The 20,693-nt window shown below is 41.4% G+C and overlaps 1 protein-coding gene across 2 annotated transcripts in view; it reads right to left on the minus strand.

Annotated features, from left to right (window-relative positions):
- Window positions 1-20,677, minus strand: part of LRWD1 (leucine rich repeats and WD repeat domain containing 1) — a 37,191-nt gene extending 16,514 nt beyond the window's left edge. For both annotated transcript variants that reach the window (XR_012881561.1, XM_075854194.1), the window contains exons 1-10: window positions 20,598-20,677; window positions 13,949-14,075; window positions 13,008-13,242; window positions 12,785-12,904; window positions 12,010-12,162; window positions 9,057-9,158; window positions 7,355-7,918; window positions 5,988-6,117; window positions 3,994-4,079; window positions 2,882-3,089 (exon numbers count right to left, since the gene is read on the minus strand). Coding sequence is in view for 1 of the 2 variants with exons in the window: in XM_075854194.1 (XP_075710309.1) it covers window positions 2,882-3,089; window positions 3,994-4,079; window positions 5,988-6,117; window positions 7,355-7,918; window positions 9,057-9,158; window positions 12,010-12,162; window positions 12,785-12,904; window positions 13,008-13,242; window positions 13,949-14,031 (1,681 nt within the window). In the remaining variant the exon portion in view is untranslated. The remainder of the gene's footprint in view (window positions 1-2,881; window positions 3,090-3,993; window positions 4,080-5,987; window positions 6,118-7,354; window positions 7,919-9,056; window positions 9,159-12,009; window positions 12,163-12,784; window positions 12,905-13,007; window positions 13,243-13,948; window positions 14,076-20,597) is intronic.
- Between the last annotated feature and the right edge of the window lie 16 nt (window positions 20,678-20,693).

Raw genomic sequence — 20,693 nt, forward strand, 5'->3', positions numbered from 1 at the left:
GCTAAAAATGCGGGCACGGCCGTGTGCATGAGGCCTTAGTGTCAAGACTTCTAGTGGCAACAGCATAAACACACGGTCTGTGTCCTCCAATGTAACGAACAAGAAATATTGTTTTACAAAAACCTTGCAAATAAGGAAAACAGCTATCAAATACATAATCATAAGAAACTGTCAGAACGCAACAATTCGAGGAAATATAAGGCTCGGTTCACATCATGTTTTGCTGGCGCATACTTCGCTCATAGGCTCTTATGCTTAAAATTATATCCCTCACAGTATACTTTTTTTGCGGTGGCCAACTCTATAGGAAAACGCAGCAGACTACGCTTACCTATACAGTAAAAAGAAAAAAAACAACAACATATACCTGCCCGGCAGATGCCAAAGGGTCACTCTTTTGGCATGCACCTGGTCCCATAGGGTTATTTGGATTCAGCATATGCAGCAGTAGTATCTCCCAGAGCATACTCTGATTGTACACATCTAGTGTGGTATGAACAGCCTTAAAAACTGAATTGAGGGTTCTTCCCCTTAATTTTGGCTTTGTATAAGTGTGTACATTACCTGGTAATCTTCTTTATGTCACTGGTGGCTTGTTTTTTAGTAGTTCCTATTGATTCTGCAGTTACTTTAAAGGGGTATTCCCCCATTTCGGACACTTATGGCATATTCACAGTCGCTGGACTCCGGACGGTTTTTCCAGATACAGCTGAGTGCAATTTTCTACGCTGTTTCCGGAACTCCCAAAAAAAAAAGAAAGGAAAGTACAGTAGACAGTGTAGCACAACAAGCTACGCTGTTTCTGTAGCTCCCGAGTTCCAGAAACTGTATAAAAAACGCGTACAGCTGTTTCTGGTAAACCCGGCCACCTCGTAAGTAAGTTGCCGGATCTGAGCAACATAAGGTAGGACAGGGGTCCCTGTCTATATATCGGTGGGACCCGCATCTATCGAACATTTATGGCATACCCTGCAGATAATCTAGAAATGTCCGAGATAGGAATACCCCTCTAAGGGAAATCCTCTCCACATACAATCACTTGCTGGTGAGCTTGTGCTTATACACAGCAACCAAGCCGAGCTGCAGTGAATAGCAGGGGGAAGAATACAGAAGCAGCCTAAGCCATTGATGAGATAGGAGGTGTATTTCAAAGTAATACTGATTTCCTTTACAGCTTAGACTACCCAAAATCTTCATTTCCGTTTGAGCTGTGCACTGAGGCAATGTTCAAACTTGGCATATTGGTTGAAAAATGTCTTAAAGGGAAGGTGTCGCGAATTTTATTTTTTTATATCAATTTGCTTTTAGTGTGTTATTAAAATAAATTTTATTTATTTGTGTTTTTGTGTTTTACTTTTACTTCTCTATGGGTGCTGCCATTTATTTTTTTTTCATCTCTGTATGTGTCGATTAACGACACATACAGAGATGGAATACGGCACATACATCCCCATAGAGAATGCGAACGGGAGCCGTTCCATTCAATATAGTGTACACCGTCTGTGTGGGAACGGCGCATGCGCCGCTCCCACACAGACCAAAAGGAAGGTGTTCGGCAGAGCGACATCCGGCGCCATTTTCATGTGGACCATAAGCCGCGGCCGGACAGTAAGATGACGACTTCCGGTCGCAGCTTCCGGACATGTGTTCAGAAGCAAGGACTAGGAGCGGAGGGAGCGGCGGCAGGAGCAGGTAAGTTATGTTTGTGTATGTTCGTGTTTTACTGTGGGATTACCACTGTATGTAAGCCTACTACACTGTGCATTCGCTCAAAAAATGGCGGCACACAGTGTAGGAGGTTTGAACATTCAACCTCCTCCTTTCTCCTGGCACTAGCCAGGATAAAGGAGGGGGATTGTTTAAGCACACTAGAGTGAGTGTGTCTTCTCCAGTTTTGCAGCAAAAAGCAATGAGGTTGCTTTACCACATGCCAATGCTGCAATTTTGGGAATTGCTCCCTCTAGTGACCAGCACATGGAAATGTTATAAATTAGAATCAAATTTACAATATTTCCTGACTTGTGAAAAAATTCAAACAAAATAGAACAATGTGTAATCATGTATATAATAACTGTTTAACTAAAAAAAAAAAATAATAATTCTAGCGACACATTCCCTTTAAGGCAAATTCTGCACAGAAAATCTGCAACAAAGTACAGTACAAAACAGGTGAATAGAGTTTAGAACAAACCCCATTCACACAGAGGAAAAATCAGTCCGGATAGAGCATGCTACAGATTTTATAATCTGTAGGACGCTCTATTCTGCTGCAGGATTGGTTCTGGATTTACAGAGAATTTCATTTGTTTTAGGAGCCTCGCACACGACCGTGTTTGGTCCTTGATATACGGTCCGTACGTCGGCCGCATTTCCCAGACCTAACACACTGCAGGGAGCCGGGCTCCTAGCATCATCGTTATCTATGACGCTAGGTGTCACTGCCTCGCTGCGGGACAACTATCCCGTTCTGAAAACATGATTACAGTATGGGACAGTTGTCCCGCAACGATGCAGTGACACCTAGCGTCATAGATAACTATGATGCTAGGAACCTGGGTCCTTGCAGTGTGTCTGGGAAACGCGTCCGTCATACGGACCATATATCACGGACCAAACACGCTTGTGTGTGATGCTCCTTATTGTGAGGAGTTAAATCCATGGTAAATATTTATGCACATTTTGATACAAGAAAATGTTCTGCAGACTTTCAAAGAGAACCACGGCGCACAAATTCAGCTTAATGGAGCAGAACTGAAAGACAGCCACCACTGAGGAAATTAAATAGCAGGTAAGGAACACCTATACGGTTTAAATATCAATTTATAGAACTTAGCTGGAATTTTCCTTTTATGCAGGTTTTTTTTTTTTTATTAATACTTACTGAAGAGGAAGGTGTCCTGTGTTGGGCTGAAACACATGATGGAGATGGCCTTTTTATGTGCTTTTATCTCACCATAACATAAACCAACTTTAGGGTATATTAGTTTTACAATGCCGAATCTTCCACCAGCTGCTAACACATTGATTTTTCTTTTCTGTCCGTCTTTGCAGATCATAGTTAGAGTAGTCCATGCCAGTGTGAAAAACTCCTACAAAACAAGCTTTCAAGATATTAATATATCTTATCAAATTCATATCTTGTAGGTAAAGTCTAAAAATGGAAAAAAGTGCCCAGCAATATTTAAAAATTTCCCATCTATGGAATACGTCATACTAAGTCCCCATGCACACGAACATAATTTTGCGGCCGCAATTCCCCCAAAAATCCAGGGGAGAATTGCAGCCTCATTGCAGCCACGATCCATGCATGGCCCAGGAGCCTGGACTGCAGAAAGAACGGACATGTCTTATTACGGCCGTGTTCTGCGGGCCAGGCTCATAGAAAATAATGGACGCGGCCATGTGCATGGCCCGCCATTTGTGGGCTGCTCGCGGGCGGCTCGAAAATCACGGCCGTGCACATGGCTACGGTTGTGTGCATGAGGCCTAAGAATTCAAAACTGCATCTACGATTCCTACCTCAGGAAATTGCACAGAAAACCCCTGGTCCTATATTATACCAAACTAGAACTTGTCAAAAATGTTCCAGTTTCCTTCAGGAATTTTGAGGCAGACTTTGACCTGCCTGCACTTTCCTGCCGCAGTTTTCAATGCGTTTTTCGGCCGCGGCCATTGAGCACTGCTGGCAAAAAAATGCAACGAAAAACGCTCTCTCTGCCTCACATTGATTTCAATCGGAGGTCAGAGACGGAACCGCGGCATCAAAGAGCATGTCCCTTTTTTTCCCCACAAGCGGCTAAAAGCGTGAGCTGGAAAATAATGGCTCCGCCCCCCATTGAAATTAATGGAAGGCGGATTTTGGTGCGGTTTCCGCATCAAAATTAGCTCCAAAAATCTCTGCGTGAACAGGTCCTTTATGTAATTTTCTATTTATAGTAAAACATGCATATTAAAACAAAAAAAACAATCCGACATGAAAAGGATCACACCTACTTCTCCAGGGACTTTATACTTCTTCAGAACCTTTCCAGTCTCGCAATCTATTACACAAACAGATCCCCCGCCACATGTGGCAATAACTGAAAAAGCAAGTACCCATCAGCATATTAACATTCTCATCCTTTCTTTTTGTACAATGCAGTAATGCAGAATAGTATTACGATTGTGCGAAAATCACATAGAACTTATATATGGTATCTGTAATGTAATGTTCATTGCACTTTTTTTTAATCAATTAACAAAATGCAAAGTGAATGAAAAGAAGAGAAATCTAAATAAAATCAATATTTGGTGTGACCACTCTTTTCCTTCAAAACAGGGCTGCTTGTTTTTTACACTGAAGATAGTTCTTAATATTATCTGTGTTTGGGGTTGTTGTCCTGCTGCAGAATAAATTTGTAGTCAATCAGATATCTCCCTAATGGTATTGCATGATGGATGAGTATCTGCCTGTATTTCTCAGCATTGAGGACACCATTAGTCCTGACCAAATTCCCAACTCAATTTGCTGAAATTCAGCCCCAAAACTGCAAGGAACCTCCACCATGCTTCACTGTTGCCTGCAGACACTCATTATTGTACCGCTCTCCAGCCCTTTGGCGAACAAATTGCCTTCTGTTACAGCCAAATATTTCACACTTTGACTCATCAGTCCAGAGCACCTGCTGCCATTTTTCTGCACCCCAGTTCCCATGTTTTCGTGCATAGTTGAGTAGTTTGGCCTTGTTTCCACATCGAATGTATGTTTTTTTTGGGCGCAATTCTTCCATGAAGACCACTTCTGGCCAGAACAGTAGATGTGTACCTGTGTCCCATTGGTTTCTGCCTGTTCTGAGCTGATGGCACTGCTGGACATCTTCTGATTTTGAAGGCAATTAAGCATAATGTTCCTTTGACCTGCTGTACTACGTTTCCTTGGCCGACCACTGCGTCTGCGGTCCTCAACTTTGCCTGTTTCTTTGTGCTTCTTCAAAAGAGCTTGAACAGTACATCTTGAAACCCCAGTCTACTTTGAAATCTTTGCTTGAGAGATGCCTTGCTAATGCAGTGTAAGTACCTTGGGTCTTGTTGCTGTTCCCAGTCTTGCCGTGGTGGACATGTGACATGAAACGGTCTTCCACAACCTCACCTTTGTAGCAGTTTGTATGTTCCTCGCCCAGTTTTAAGCCCCCTACACAGTTGTCTCTGTTACAGTTAATGACTGTGTTTCAAGCTACATATGAAACTGATGATCATTATTACCTGTTTGCTATAATTGGTTAATCATACACCGGACTATAATCCTACAAAATTCATTACTTTTTGCAAGTGTACCTAGAAGAATTGATGCTGTTTTGAAGGCAAAGAGTGATCACACTAAATATTGATTTGATTTAGATTTTTTTTCTGTTCATTCATTTTGTTAATCGATTAAAAAAAACTATTAACACTTGTATTTTTGAAAGCATTCTTACTTTGCAGCATTTTTCCACAACTGCCAAAAACATTTGAACACTACTGTATATATCAACATCACTGTAGGAAATTAACTGAAATGTATGATATGTAACATGGTTCTGCAATTGCTGCAATTGGTTTTTATCTCAACGCTTTTCTTTCATATTTGTATCAATCAGTCTGGAGCGCTGTTGAGTATTCTTGTATATAAAAGTAATCCAATTTTATGTGCAGCAATATAGGGCAATTCGCCATTTAACTACTTAGAGACCGCCAACCGTCTTTTGACAGCAGGCGGTGCATGTCTTTTGTCTACAGCATAACCAACAGCTCCTGAACTTAGAGAAGCATCCTGAACACAGCTGAGATTGGAAATAATTCCGACCCCAGCTGTTTAACCCTTTGATCACTGCGGTCCCGAAGAGTGATCAAAGAGGACTCCCCTCTTTGGTCAAGTCACCGGAAAATTTTAGCTGGTCATTAAAGCCTTTGCAGGCCGGGCCATTAAGTTGTTAATATTTAGGTCATACTTCTAAGCAATATTTTCTCACCTTTACTGGACCGAGTAGAATCCAGATTAGGTTCAAATGCACAGGACCATAACTGAGTGCGGAAATCATCACGGTCATTATCTTTGCTGTGAGACTGAAGAAAATGAAGTGGTTCCAAATCCAACTGATTCTAAAAATAAAGGAAAGAAATTGTAATTGAGAATAATAAAAACATATTACATGTGGAGTCCAGTTTAAGAGACAAAAGAAGCTTCAAAATAAATAAGAAATAACAAATGTTTGCTGTTGAATTAAAGGTTTTTTGTTTTTTTGGTAAAAACTGTACAACTTTGTAATATACTTTGGGGGAGATGTATTAAACGTATGAATGTGTCTTAATTAAAAAAGAGCTAGAGTAAGATGCAACAAATTTATTAAGAGACAAACGTCTCTTAATAAAATTGTTTCCTCTTTGGCTGTCCATGCACCACTGAATTAATTTCCACTAGTTGGCGTAAATTGTAGTAAATATGTTAGGCCCCATGCACACCATAAAAAAAACTCTGCAATTACGGACCCGCCTGGTTCTATTAGCGGCGGACACCTTTACGTATCGCTCTGGAAGGGTGTCCGTGCCGGGAAATATGGAGCATGTCCTAATTTTTTTGTATGGGAGCACGGCATGAAAATGTCACCATTTTTTAAGTTGTATAACCTTTTAGTTATAGCGTGATTAGTCCTTCATTAGATTGAATATTAATTATTTTTCCTTAAACTAATTCAGTCAGAACAGCCAAGGAGTCACAAGCATACTCACTTTCTTGCTTTGGCCTTTCTTTTCTTTCCCACTAGTTATTATCCTGTCTTCTACTTGCTTTGATAGCGTACTCCTTAAAGGGTCCTCTTACATGGCCTGACATGGGCCATGTAAATGAACGGAACGCCGATCAACGAGACACCTCGTTAAACGGCACGTTTGCTCAAAAGGAAGTATGTATGGGGACGAGTGCTCGTTACTATGATCGCTCGTCTCCATACATTTTTATCATGCCGACAGCACGTCTCCCTGTTTACACAAGGAGATGTGCTGCCCACAACGATTATATTTTTGGCTGATACAATCAGCCTATAAACGATAATTTGCTCGTTCATCGGCTGATTGTTTACACAGGGCAATGATCGGTAAGGAGATTTCTGTTAACGCTCGTTTGCCCGATAATTGGCCTGTGTAGGAGAACCGAAAGACGCACTTGTGGGAGTTATTAATCAACAATTGGGTTGTTACTTTATGGGTGTACTATCCTGTTTATCCTTGACCGGAGTACATTTTAGTGGGTTTTCTTGTAATTTGCTTGACCTCCTTGCTAACATAACAATACAATTGCAAGTACATCACTCGACCGCAGCCTTTTAGTGGGAGATATCACCTCACAATCAGTTTCCGTCCTTGAGCTGATCCTCTTCGATGACGATCCCACCTCACAATCAGTTTCTGTCCTTGATCTGAGCCTCTTCTGTGGCGATCCCGCCTCACAATCAGCTTCTGCCCTCGATCTGAGCCTCTTCGATGGTGATCCTGCCTCACAATCAGCTTCTGCCCTTGATCTAAGCCTCTTGGATGGTGATCCCGCCTCACCATCAGTTTCTGCCCTTGACCTGAGCTTCTTCAATCTCGATCCCACCACACAATCAGTTTCTGCACTTGATCGGAGTTTCTTGGATGGCGTTCCCACCAAACAATCAGTTTCTGCACTTGATCTGAGTTTCTTGGATGGCGTTCCCACCGCACAATCAGTTTCTGCACTTGACCTGAGTTTCCTAGATGGCGACCCCACAGCACAATCAGTTTCTGCACTTGACCTGAGTTTCTTAGATGGCGACCCCACAGCACAATCAGTTTCTGCACTTGACCTGAGCTTCCTGGATGGGGTTGTCCTCTCACAATCGGTTTCTGCATTTTGTGATTTTTTCTTACTTGGTGTAACTGGGGCCTATACAACAGTTAAAGAGTGAATTTTAGCATATCAGGCCTAGGTGTAGTTATGATATATTTATATATGATGAGCAGCTTTACACATTATATCCTTCCAAAACTATTTAAATATGTAGATCATCAATATTTAAACAAGTCTAAATACAGTATAAAATACAATCAATCTAGAAACTAGCGACATCATTCAGGCTCAGAATGAGGTGAAAGGTTGAAGATTGGTTGATCAAGTAATACGTTTTGTTGAAGCTTTACAACCCAACATTTGCCAGATTAACTTTCCCAATATTATTACTTAAAGTTGTCACTGATGTTTACTACTAAAGAGATAAAATCTATTACATGCACATAGATTGTGGACTGTACCAGCAAAGCAAACAAACAAAATGCAGTCACAACAAAACTTTATTTGCCTATTCCGACATTGTTCACGACTTTCCCAAAATAGTAAAATTCTATAGTAGACCTTTCTGACACCTATGGCTGGTTTTACGCGGCCATAAAAATGCCTGCATTTTAGCATCTGTATAATAGCCGCAACATCCATACCACCCCGCCCCGTAATTATAATGAACCCGAACCTAGATCAAATCCCGTTCATTGGAACTGCACGTGGTCCAGTTGTTGCAGACATATTACAGCTGTGCAAGACCTGTGTCATGGATTTTATAGTCATCCTGCCCAGGACTGTCCCATATTAATGTAGGTCTAGTTATTACTAGAGAGGTCATGAAAGCATTGATCCTTGTATTAAAGCAGATGTTGGTAAACCTATATTTTTCCATACTATGACAGTCACAAAAACAAGCTTCATTGCCGTCTGAGGGACCCTAAAGCACATTGCCTGCAACAGTGAAATATTGTTAAAATTTCCTTTATTTGGTTTCTAGGCAAACTTAGTATATTAAAGGGGTTAAACAGGATTAGAAAAACATGGCGGCTTTCATTCAAAAACAATGGCTGAACTGTCCACAGGTCGTGCGCTGCACTGCAGCTCAGCCCCATTAAATTTTATAGATGAGCTGCATTACCAGACACAACCCATGGACAGATGTGGAACGGTTTTTGGAAAAAAACCAGCCATGTTTTTCGAATTCTTGACAACGCCTTTAAATGACGAACATCACAATTAAACTCACCTCTGCCTCACTACTTGAAGACGCTTGCTCAAACTCCTGTTCATTACTCCGTTTCTTTTCACCAAACAAAGAGGATATCAAATTTTCTGCAATAACTTGCACCTGTGCCAAGAGTAAAAAAAAAAAAGGCTTGCTTATGCGACAGTATTTTATGAACGTATTCGGACAGTAAGGGCTCATTCAGACAAGCGTAATGCTTGTTGAAATCACTCACAGCACGCAGTCCTAGGCAATTCAATGGAGCCATTGACACATTCGTTGTTTTTCACGCAGCATGTGTCCGTTGCGTGAAAATCTCTGCATGTCCTATATTGGTGCATTTTCACCTAGTCGCCGATTGAAGTCTATACGTGCGTGAAAACCACGGACAACATCCGTGTGCTGTCCGTGTTTCACGCATCAAATACATTGAAAAGCATAAAAATTAACAAAAAAAAAAAAAAAGTGCTTGCACGGACGTGAAAAACGCATGCCACACACAAAGCACACTGATGCCAAAACGCAACGCACACGGACAAGAAATGTAGGAAAAACGCGGTATTTTTTACGTGACCAAATCGGACACGCTCATCTGTATCTAGCCTAAAGGGTTTCTCCCTTTTCTGTACTGGAATCTATTTCCATAAATAAGTAATGGTGAGAGTTACTTTACATGATTCCATAACCTCTATGATTCAGCTATTCGATTATTGATTTGACTATAGCTCCTGATCGTGATAGTAACGTACAATGTGACCTTTACATTGCGATGAAGTAGAAATTGTAGTCACAATCACCATTGGCACACTACTAGACAGTTTTTCATCGCGGCACCCATTTTTATTGCAGGACCATCAAGCATTTGCGCACATCAATCTGCTGATCCTACAATAAAAAAAAATTGCATTTCTGAAGATTTCCAATCACGATTTTGACTATCTTAAGTCAGCTTCAAAATAAGTCAAAAATTGTTGATTGGGATGCCTTATCAAAGCAAGCAAAGCCACCCTTAGTAATATTTGATTTTTATTTCTCCAACATTAACATTTGTTCTGGGATTAGAATACCATTAACCCCTTCCCGACATCCGCCGTATATACACGGTGTACGCCAAATGGGAGAATATGGAGCGGGCTCACGGGCTGAGACAGCTCCATAGAGCGAGTGTGTTGGCTGTGTGTTAGAGCCAACACATCCGGGTAACGAGCGGGATCCCGTTCGAGCGCGATCCTGCTTGTTAAACCTGTTAAATGCCGCGTTCAATAGCGATCGCGGCATCTAAATGACTAAAAACAGAGGGGCGACCCCCTGTAACGTCCCAACGGCCCCGCCGCAGCGAGATCGGGGGGAGCCGTTGGTTGGCACGGCAGCCTGACGAAGTCCCCCAGGTCCGCCATCTTTGTACTCCTATGAAGCTCTGCCTCCGGCAGGGCTTCATAGGGGACTTTCAGAATCGCGATATACTGCAATACATTAGTATTGCAGTATATCGTGCATGCGATCTAACGATCGCTGGTTAAAGTCCCCTGGGGGACAAGTAAAAAAACAGTAAAATAAAAGGTTTTTTTAACAAATAAAAAAAAAATGAAAAAATTAAAAGCTCAAAAAAAAAAAAACTTTTCCCATTTTCCCTCAAACACAATGTAAAAAAAGTAAACAGCTAACGTATCAACGCGTCCGAAAAAGTCTGAACTATTACAATATATCATTGTTTACTCCGCACGGTGAACGCCATAAAAATTGAAAAAATAAAACATCAGAATTGCTGTTTTTTGGTCCCTTCTTCTCCCACAAAAAATGAAATAAAAAGTGATCAAAAAGTCTCACGTACCCCAAAATGGTACAATATAAACTGCAGCTCGCCCCGCAAAAAATAAGCCCTCACACGGCTAAATCGACAGAAAAATAAAACCGTTATGGCTCTCAGAATGTGGCGACAAAAACTCAAATTTTATTTTCACAATCAGTTTTTTCCTCGTAAAAGTAGTAAAAAACAAAGAAAACTATAGAAATTTGGTATCGCTGTAATCGCATTGACCCGCAGAATAAAGTTAACATGCCGTTTTTACCATACGGTGAACGCCGTAAAAACAAAACCACCCAAAAGGTTGAGGAATCTCTGTTTTTTTCCTATTCCACCCCACATATATATTTTTTTCTCGTTTCCCACTACATTATATGGTACAAAAAATGGTGCTGTGAAAATCTACAACTCGTCCCGCAAAAAACAAGCCCTCAGGCCCCATGCACACGACGGTGCCCGCAATCACGGCCCGCGATTGCGGGCACGGCTGGCCGCCAACTGCCACCCGCATTTTCGGGCCGTGCTCCCATACAAAGTATCGGAGCTCGGCTCGCAAAATGCAAAAGAATGGACATGTTCCATAATTTTCGGAACATTTCTACGGCACGGACACCCACCCGTAGTGCTACGGAAAGGTGTCCGCGTTCAATGAAAGTGAATGGGTCCATTTTTGCGGACTGCAGTTGCGGTCCGCAAAAACGGAGGTTTTTTTACGGTCGTGTGCATGGGGCTTCATACGGCAATATTGATGGAAAAATAAAAGAGTTCTGGCTTTTGGAATGTGGGAAGGAAAAAACAAAAGTGAAAATCCGAAAAATGGCTGCGGAGGGAAGGGGTTAAAATGATTTAGCACAACTTCTGCCTGTGAATGTTTCTAAAACAATCCCACATTTCACTGCTATTATTTAAAATAATTTGGAGAAAATATAACATATATTTAGAAGGTCACATTCTCACACTACAGTTTTTGATGCGTCTTTTAAAGTCAAAACAAGGAATAGATATAGAAAGGTGAGGTCTTTTCTTTATATTTTTCCTCCCTTTAAAATCTACTCCTGGCTTTGTAAAAGAAAAAAACCACAATGTGTGAATCTGGCCTAATGGCTTCCCTAAAGATAAAGGATGCCAGGACGTGACAGATTACTACATATCTGTGATCTGCAATCTTACTTTCCACTTGGTAAAGTCTTTGAGTGAATTTGGTCCATACTTGACGTGATTCCCCACAGATTTCAGAAATTCCTTACTAACAGATTTGATCAATCCCGGGGAAGGTTTATCGGACAATTTGTCTTTGTAGTTCTTTTCCCAGTATGATTCAACCTATAAGAATGGAAGGAGAGAGCAGTATATAAAATGTATGCTGTCTCCGATTACTTTACATTAAAAGTGGGTGTAGAAAAAGTAATATCTGCTGCTAGGAAAGTCATCATTTATACACATTATGCCAGTAACACGATTTATCACCAGAGAGCCCCGCTAAGCCCTTTGATTGGCTGCAGCGGTCACATGCTACGTGCATGTAAACAACCACTGGGAGTGCCAACGCAGCCACAGTGCTGGATCGGCAGGGGCAGGGATAGGTAAGTCTTGCTTTTTTTGTTTATTTCATTTCCAGCCCCTAATAAACAATGTTCACATTCCGGATAACCCCATTAATGTAGTGATCCATCAGAATGAGGTCTCCTTGTCAAAATTGGGTTCACACAATCTGATCAAAATAGCGATCATTTTAATTTTACTCATATAAATATTCAATGTATCTTATATTTGCATGTATCTTAACACCCACAGAGTTCTGTTACATTTTTATGCTAATGCAATGAAGTCAGTGCACATTTGCAACTTCTCTCCAAATACCTGAGTATAGGTAAATTGTCAATTATCCAAATTACTTGAGACTTTGCAGATATTGTTAGCACTGCTGACGCTCATCTACACTTACCCTGCTGCTCAGCTCCCTGTGGTTGACAAACCTAATGTGATTGGCTAGAGAAGTTATATCTTTATTATTCAGTCGTCGAAGTTTAGGGAGAAGACAACAAACTTTGTAATTGTCGCTAACCTATGGGAGCAAAAAAAAAAAAATTTAAAAAAATGCTTTGTACTACAATCTCCTACTGTAGTTATTGAGTACAAACACAATGTCTTGTGATGTGACTACTTACCGTCAGGTATAGATTATCCTCATACATAACCTCTTCCAGATTGGGAAACTGTCTTAAAATGGTAACATCGTCAACCTGATTGTCGCTGAAGTTTAGAACTTTGAGCTTAGGAAGACTGAGCTTTCCTGGAAGTTCAGACAGGTTGTTATTGGAGATATTCAGTTCCTCAAGATTTAGCATTTGGGAGAAATACTGGGGATCAATGTCTTTTGTGTCCAGTTGCATTTTTGATAAACTGTACAAAACAGAAATCAGACATTTACACTTAATATAATATATTTTTTATCTATTATTTACATCAGTCATATTATTATTTTTTTCAATGCAAACTTTTAGCAACTAGTGACTTGCTAGAATCAATTGGAAGATTCTACAATTAATTTTATTTATTCCTTAAAATTCCTGCTAACACATTTCTGTTGATAAAACGGTGACGCGTCCCTCTGACATCCTGAAGCCCGGCCTCTCGGGATGACGTTTCAACCCACGTGACCGCTGCAGCGGTCACATGAGATAAAACGTCATCCCTGGAGGCCGGGCTGGACGCAGTAGCAAAGCATTCTGGGTAAGTCTAATCTTTTTTTTTTTTTCCCTGAGTTGCTATTTTTGCGGCAGAATCACAGTTTCCGCCGCAAAAATCCCAAAACCTGCTATTTGTTGCAGGTTTTACCTTCACATTGAATTCAATGGGGAAAACCTGCAAAAGAAAAGAAGCGATTCCGCTACATAAAATGACATGCTGCGGATTTCAAAAAAACATACCGCAGGTCAATTTATGAAAGTTTTTTTAGCCGAGTTTTTTTTACACAGCGTGTGAATGAGATTTGTTCCAAATCTCATTCACTTTGCTGCTACTGTAATACTCTGCGGATTTTCCACAATGCAAAATGCAGTGTTTATGCCACGTGTGAACCGGCCTTACTAGTTATAAATTCACATACTTCAGTGTCTTCAAGCCCTTCAGATGGTTTGATTTTGGGAGGCCTTTTTTCAATAGGATGTCTTTTGTTAGTTTGGTCATCATGGAAGCCTGACACTTTTCATCCAAAAAACTAGAACAATCTCGACCTTTAATAAAAGGAAAATAATGTTAGAAGTCATTATGCATATAGGGATAATAATCTATATAATTATATATGGATTAAAAAAGGTAAACTCTACCCAAAAACTGACAATTCAGAAGAGTATTCCCCCATAAGGCTGGCCATAGACAGGAGAACGGTCAGCTGAAATGCTATCCTGTCCGACTCATTCATAAACATGCACACCGATGAGATGGGCTTGCATGTTTAATTCAATAGGAACAGAGGTATAAATGGCTGTTGAGGACACCTGGTGAAGCCGATTTCCAGAACAAGAAATGATCTGGCAAATTAAAATGTAATCATTCCAATTTATTTGTTCTTCCTTTTCTCAAGCCTCTGTCCATTGGGCAGGCACATTAGACTGAATGCCTCAGGACCCGACTGTAATATCTGTCTAAAATAGGTGTATGACAAGCTTTAAAACTGTACATGGCTCGATCTAGCGATCTGTACAAGTCTGGGTTATGCACACCAAACATTTAACTGTAAAATGCATTTATTATTAAAGAGGCTCTGTCACCAGATTCTCAAATCCCTATCTCCTATTGCATGTGATCGGCGCTGCAATGTAGATAACAGTAACGTTTTTTTTTGTTTTGTTTTTTTTAAAACATTCATTTTTGGCCAAGTTATGAGCTATTTTATATATATGCAAATGAGCTTTGAAATGGACAACTGGGCGTGTTTTTTTCGTTATGCCCAACTGGGCGTGTATTGTGTTTTTAACTGGGCGTGTTTACGTGTATGACGCTGACCAATCAGTGACCAGTCAGCGTCATACACTCATCTCCATTGATTTACACAGCAGCGCTGTGCAGCCACATACACAGAGATTAAAGGAACAGTGTCACCAAAATATTTTTTTTAATATCAGTTTGATGTTAGTGTTTTATTAAAAACGTTTGTATTAATTTGTGTGTTACTTTTTTTTATTTTTACACTTTTTCTTCCCTATGGGGGCTGCCATTTCTTTTTCCATTTCTGTATGTGTCGATTAACGACACATACAGACATGGAATACGGCAGCTCAGTCCATAGGAGTCAATGAACGGGACCCGTCCCATTGACTTTGCACTATGGCTCTGTCCTGCGCAGACGCAGGTCAGAGTCAGACAGAGCAGAGCAGCTGTTTGCAGGGAGAGAGCAGGCGCCATCTTGAAGACCAGCTGCACTGCAGGTAAGATGCGTGTCTCTGCATGTCCCACTCTCTACCTCACAGACCCCCGCTCTCGTGACCCCTGACGGGCACCCCCGCCCGACGCCCCCCTCCCGACGGCCCCCCCCCGAAACGGCCCCCCCCCTCCCTTGTGTGAAGCCCGTCCATCCAGCCCTTTCCTGGCTATATCTGCGTCTGGGAAAGCTGGGTGACCACCATTACCCCTCATACTGGAATGTTTAGGGATGTGACTAATGAACCTCTCACACTCCAGTAGGAGGGGTAATGGTGGTCACCCAGCTTTCCCAGACCCCTGAACGGTAAATCCCTCTAGTTGTTCCGAGACTGTTTGGGGATGTGACTAATGAACCTCTCGGTCTCAGCACAATTAGACAGATTTACCGTTCAGGGGTCTGGGAAAGCTGGGTGACCACCATTACCCCTCGTACTGGAGTGTGAGAGGTTCATTAGTCACATCCCTAAACACTCCAGTATGAGGGGTAATGGTGGTCACCCAGCTTTCCCAGACGCAGATATAACCAGATATAAAATAACAGCCTCGGCAAAGAAGTGCAGGACACTTATATACATTATATGCAGGACACTTCTTGGGACGTAATTTGAGCCGTTTTTCATTGAATTCAATGAAGAACAGCTCCAAATTACGGCCGTAATTGACGCCTTGCAAAACGCAAGTACGAGCAATTACGTCTGAAATGACGGAGCTGTTTTCTCCTGAAAACAGCTCCGTCATTTCAGACGTAAATGCAGTTAGCGTGTGTACATACCCTAGGGGTATGTTCACACACAATGTTTTCAGCTGAAAAATCGGAAGCAGAACGCCTACAAGCATCTGCCCATTGGTTTCAATGGGAAATACGGCGTTCTGTTCCGACAGGGCGTTTTTTACGTGGTAGTTTTCCAAAAACGGCACGTAAAAAGACGCCCGACCAAAATGAAGTGCACATCACTTCTTGGGACGTTTTTGGAGCCGTTTTTCATTGACTTTATAGAAAAACAGCTCCAAAAACGGCCGTTAAAAAACGCGAGTTTGATTAAAAAATGGCTGAAAATCAGGAGCTGTTTTCCCTTTGTTTAGTAAGCGTGTGAACATACACTTAGCCTTTTGGTGTGTCCTATAAGGCCTCATTCACACGAGCGTGTCGTTTTTGCGCACGCAAAAACTCGGCGTTTTGTGTGCGCAAAAGCCACTTAACAGCTCCGTGGGGCAGCAGCATATGATGCGCGGCTGCGTGCTTTTCGCGCAGCCGCCATCATTATGACACTCCATTTAGATGTTTGTAAACAGAAAAGCACGTGGTGCTTTTCTGTTTTCATTCATCCTTTTGACAGCTGTTGCGCGAATCACGCTGTTCGCACGGAAGTGCTTCCGTGCGACATGCGTGGTTTTCACGCACCCATTGACTTCAATGGGTGCGTGATGCGCGAAAAACGCCCAAAGAACGGACATGTTGTGACTTTTTTTCAGCGGACTCACGCTGAGTAAAAATCACGGACATGTCAGCACGGCCCCATTGACTAATATAGGTCTGTGCAACGCGCGTGCAAATCACGCGCGTTGCACGGACGTAATTCACGTTCGTCTGAATAAAGCCTAACTTCTTCCAGCTGCAGAATCACACCCAATATGGCTGCTAGACACTGCTTAGCAATTTGAAGACACCTTTACCTGGCTTGTGAGAGGGGGGGTGAGGTTCCCTCCCACATTTATGGCAGCTGTGAGTCAGGTTGCTTTGCCTTATTCACCTTGCTGTAATTCTGGGAAGTGCTCCCTCTGGTGGCCAACATTGGAAAACATGTCAAATTATTATTTAATTTTTAATACTTTCCACCATACGGAAAAAAAAATAAAAATACAGCAAAAAACTTAAAAAATATAATAGAAATAAGTAACGACACTTAAAAAAAAAAGGTTTCATTTGCGACACATTCCCTTTAACGTTAATCAAGTGTCCTGATAATGAATACACATGATCATCCAGCCTGGACGTCATGTGTATTCAGAATCCTGACACTTCTGAATCTTTTCTGTGAGATTCCCGCAAGCCACGCGTAATCTCGCGAGATTTCGTTTCACTTGCTGGAATCTCACAGAAAAGATTCAGAAGTGTCAGGATTCTGAATACACATGACGTCCAGGCTGGATGATCATGTGTATTCATTATCAGGACACTTGATTAACGTTAATCTCTGTTTATGTGGCTGCACATCGCTGCTGTGTAAATGAATGGAGAGGAGTGTATGACACTGAGTGGTCACTGATTGGTCAGCGTCATACACGTAAACACGCCCAGTTAAAAACACAATACACGCCCAGTTGGACATAACGAAAAAAAAAACACCCAGTTGTCCATTTCAAAGCTCATTTGCATATATATAAAATAGCTCATAACTTGGCCAAAAATGAAAGTTTTTAAAAAAACAAAACGTTGCTGTAATCTACATTGCAGCGCCGATCACATGCAATAGGAGATAGGGGTTTGAGAATCTGGTGACAGAGCCTCTTTAAGTAAATATTTCTCACATATTACAATATCTATATGCAATGGTGATCTGTGTGGACACTCCACCAGAGATTACACTAGCGGCACAAAGGAAGTCCAGTCCAAGGATAGACAGATGCCTCAATATCAGTTTGTGAGATATCTGCCGCTTGATATGTGTAGTAGTCTTTGAATCACTTGACTAAATAAGGCTTCATTCACATCTGCATCAGAGGATCTGTAAGGCTTTGTGTACACACAAAATAAAAAAGGTCTCAAAATACGGAGCTATTTTCAAGGGAAACCAGCTCCTGATTTTCAGACCTTTTTTTAATCAAAGTCGCGTTTTTCGCCGCGTTTTTAACGGACGTTTTTGGAGCTGTTTTTCTATAGAGTCTATAAAAAACGGCTGAAGAAGTTACATGCACTTCCTTTTCACGGCCTTTTTTTACGCGGCAGTTTTGAGAAACGGCCGCGTAAAAAACACCCCGTCGGAACAGAACGCCGTTTTTCCCATTGAAATCAATGGGCAGATGTTTGGAGGCGTTCTGCTTCCGATTTTTCGCGACGTTAACGGCCCGAAAAACGGCTGAAAACACTCTGTGCGAATATACCCTCAGTGGCCTCCGTTGCAGATCCAGCAATGTTTACCAGAGATTACTGGAGACCATGGCGGAGAATGCTGCATTATTGTCTCTGGTAAAATCAGACACCTATAGGAAGCCAACAGAACTTATTAAAGTCAATGGCTTCTGACAGCCGCCGGCGGCGCCCATTGTGCAACGCAACCTTTGGTTACGTTATTTCCTAGTTCTGTTCCTCTGACGAAGCAGAACAACGGAATGGCACAACGCATGTGTAAACCCAGCCTAAATAGCATAACAGATTCATTCATTCCTGTAAAATCTATATGCAGAGGTCGTACTAAATATATATTAGCAGCATAATAAAAATACTCCTTTAGGCTCGGCTATTTCCATCATTTTCATAGACATTGCATGGAGCCGTGTGCAGATGCTCCATTGACGCACCATTCAAACTCCTCCTCACTGCAGAGGGGTTGCAATGAGGAAGGAAGGGTTCGGGACCCCCTTTCTTGCAATCGGTGGGGGTCCTGGCATTCAGACAATTATCACCTATCTTGTGGTGATCATTGTCGATTTTGGAAATACACCTTTAACCAACAAAGCGTGTCTGCCTCTAATCCTTTTAGGTTATTATCTGGTACTGCAGAAATATACTTGTTTTTCGATTCAACAAATGTTCATTGAATTAAAGATAATTTCCAACACAATGCACTCAGGTCTGAACCACAGGGAGTCATCAGACATGTCTAGAACCTCAGCGTACACTTTACACCTGTAATGTCTGGACAATGGGGGGGGACCAGCTGTATAGGCCGTCCATCTATAATAGAAAACACCCTTGTTTACAGTAATGCTAATATGGTCAAGACAATGAAGCGACGCACGCTATTCACCAATATATCTGTATGTTTATTCATATTCATAGCTATAAGGAGTTCAGAAATCTTAGGATATATTCACACTCGGCATATTCATTGCAAAAATTACTAAATCCATTCTATACATTATTTTTTTTTTTCTCCAAACAGGAGTGGACAGAAAATAAAGTCATTTCTTTATAGATTTCTTTCCTTTTGGATCTACTGCTAAGTTTGGCTCATGAAAATAAAAAAATGACACCAAAACCTGTGTGAGCGACCTGGCCTTTCTGTCTTTACAGGAGACTTCTCATAGGGGTGGTCTGCAATATATAACCCCTTGCCATAAGGGGCAGATTTAGGAGAGAAGATGCCCGTGTTCAAGAGTCTTTTTTAGTAAGCGAAAGCCAAGAGCTTTATTGAAAATAATGGAAAAAAAGTGGACACCCTACGACCGCATATAAAGTACTGCGGGAACAGACTTAGCGCTCATGCACACACAAGAGACTCGTGCACAGAATCAAGCTTGTATAGATTGGAGTCATAAGGAGGTAGAGGGCAAATGCACCTTTATGAAAGCCCTAATATAGCTACTTATATAACGGAGTGATAATATGGCCGTGAGCGCAAGCCCTTATAGAATGAAAATCGAGATTTAGCCGCCCATGTAATATATGGCAGTGACGATCTATTAGACCCCACAAGTCATCGCCACTGGATAACGAGACCAGAAATGAAGAATTCCAATAAAATATCCTCTAATTTGGACGATCATAGAATCTGAAAATAGAAACGGGACATCTCACAGCCTACACATCGCTGCTATTATTAGGACGATTTATTATCACGCTAATATCTCTACCCCGTACAGCACGCACCATAAATATCACCCGGGCAAAACTACTGTAGGCTAAAAACAAGGACCGCTCAGACCTGGCGTAGTGTCTGTCACATTTCTACTTGTCATACATTAATAAATCTGCCCCAATGTACCTAGAAGTGATAAAGCTATATATTCTCCATAGTCATGGTATAACACATCTGTACATTTAAAAAAAACTCTGAGAATTCCACTGTGTCCATATAGGATTATTAAGGCTAAAACATAGAGGCGTTGCTCATAGCAACCAGATTGCAGCTTTCATATAAAAAATAAAAAAAAAGCAAGCTGGTATCTAAATGGTTACTAATACCACATCCTCTTCTTTTCCTATACACCAGTTTTTTACCAGTTTTTATAAATCTCCACCAATATGTACACTGCAACAGCACTACATAAGCTCCTTATAGCGCTGAATCATATTAACGTCAGAACTTTACTCATTTTCTATACATAAAGTCACGTGCATGTTGTGCTCTACATGCAGTAAATGGTGCGCTAGATACAATTACTGCACTCACCTACGACCTCCGCTGCGCCCAGGACCTGAGGAATAAATAAACCTCTACAAGCCGCACGCCCAGCGCCTGCGTTCTAACTCCCGCCAGAATGACCTC

The sequence above is a fragment of the Rhinoderma darwinii genome, chromosome 2 (genome assembly GCF_050947455.1).
Source record: "Rhinoderma darwinii isolate aRhiDar2 chromosome 2, aRhiDar2.hap1, whole genome shotgun sequence".
Classification (NCBI taxonomy): domain Eukaryota; kingdom Metazoa; phylum Chordata; class Amphibia; order Anura; family Rhinodermatidae; genus Rhinoderma; species Rhinoderma darwinii.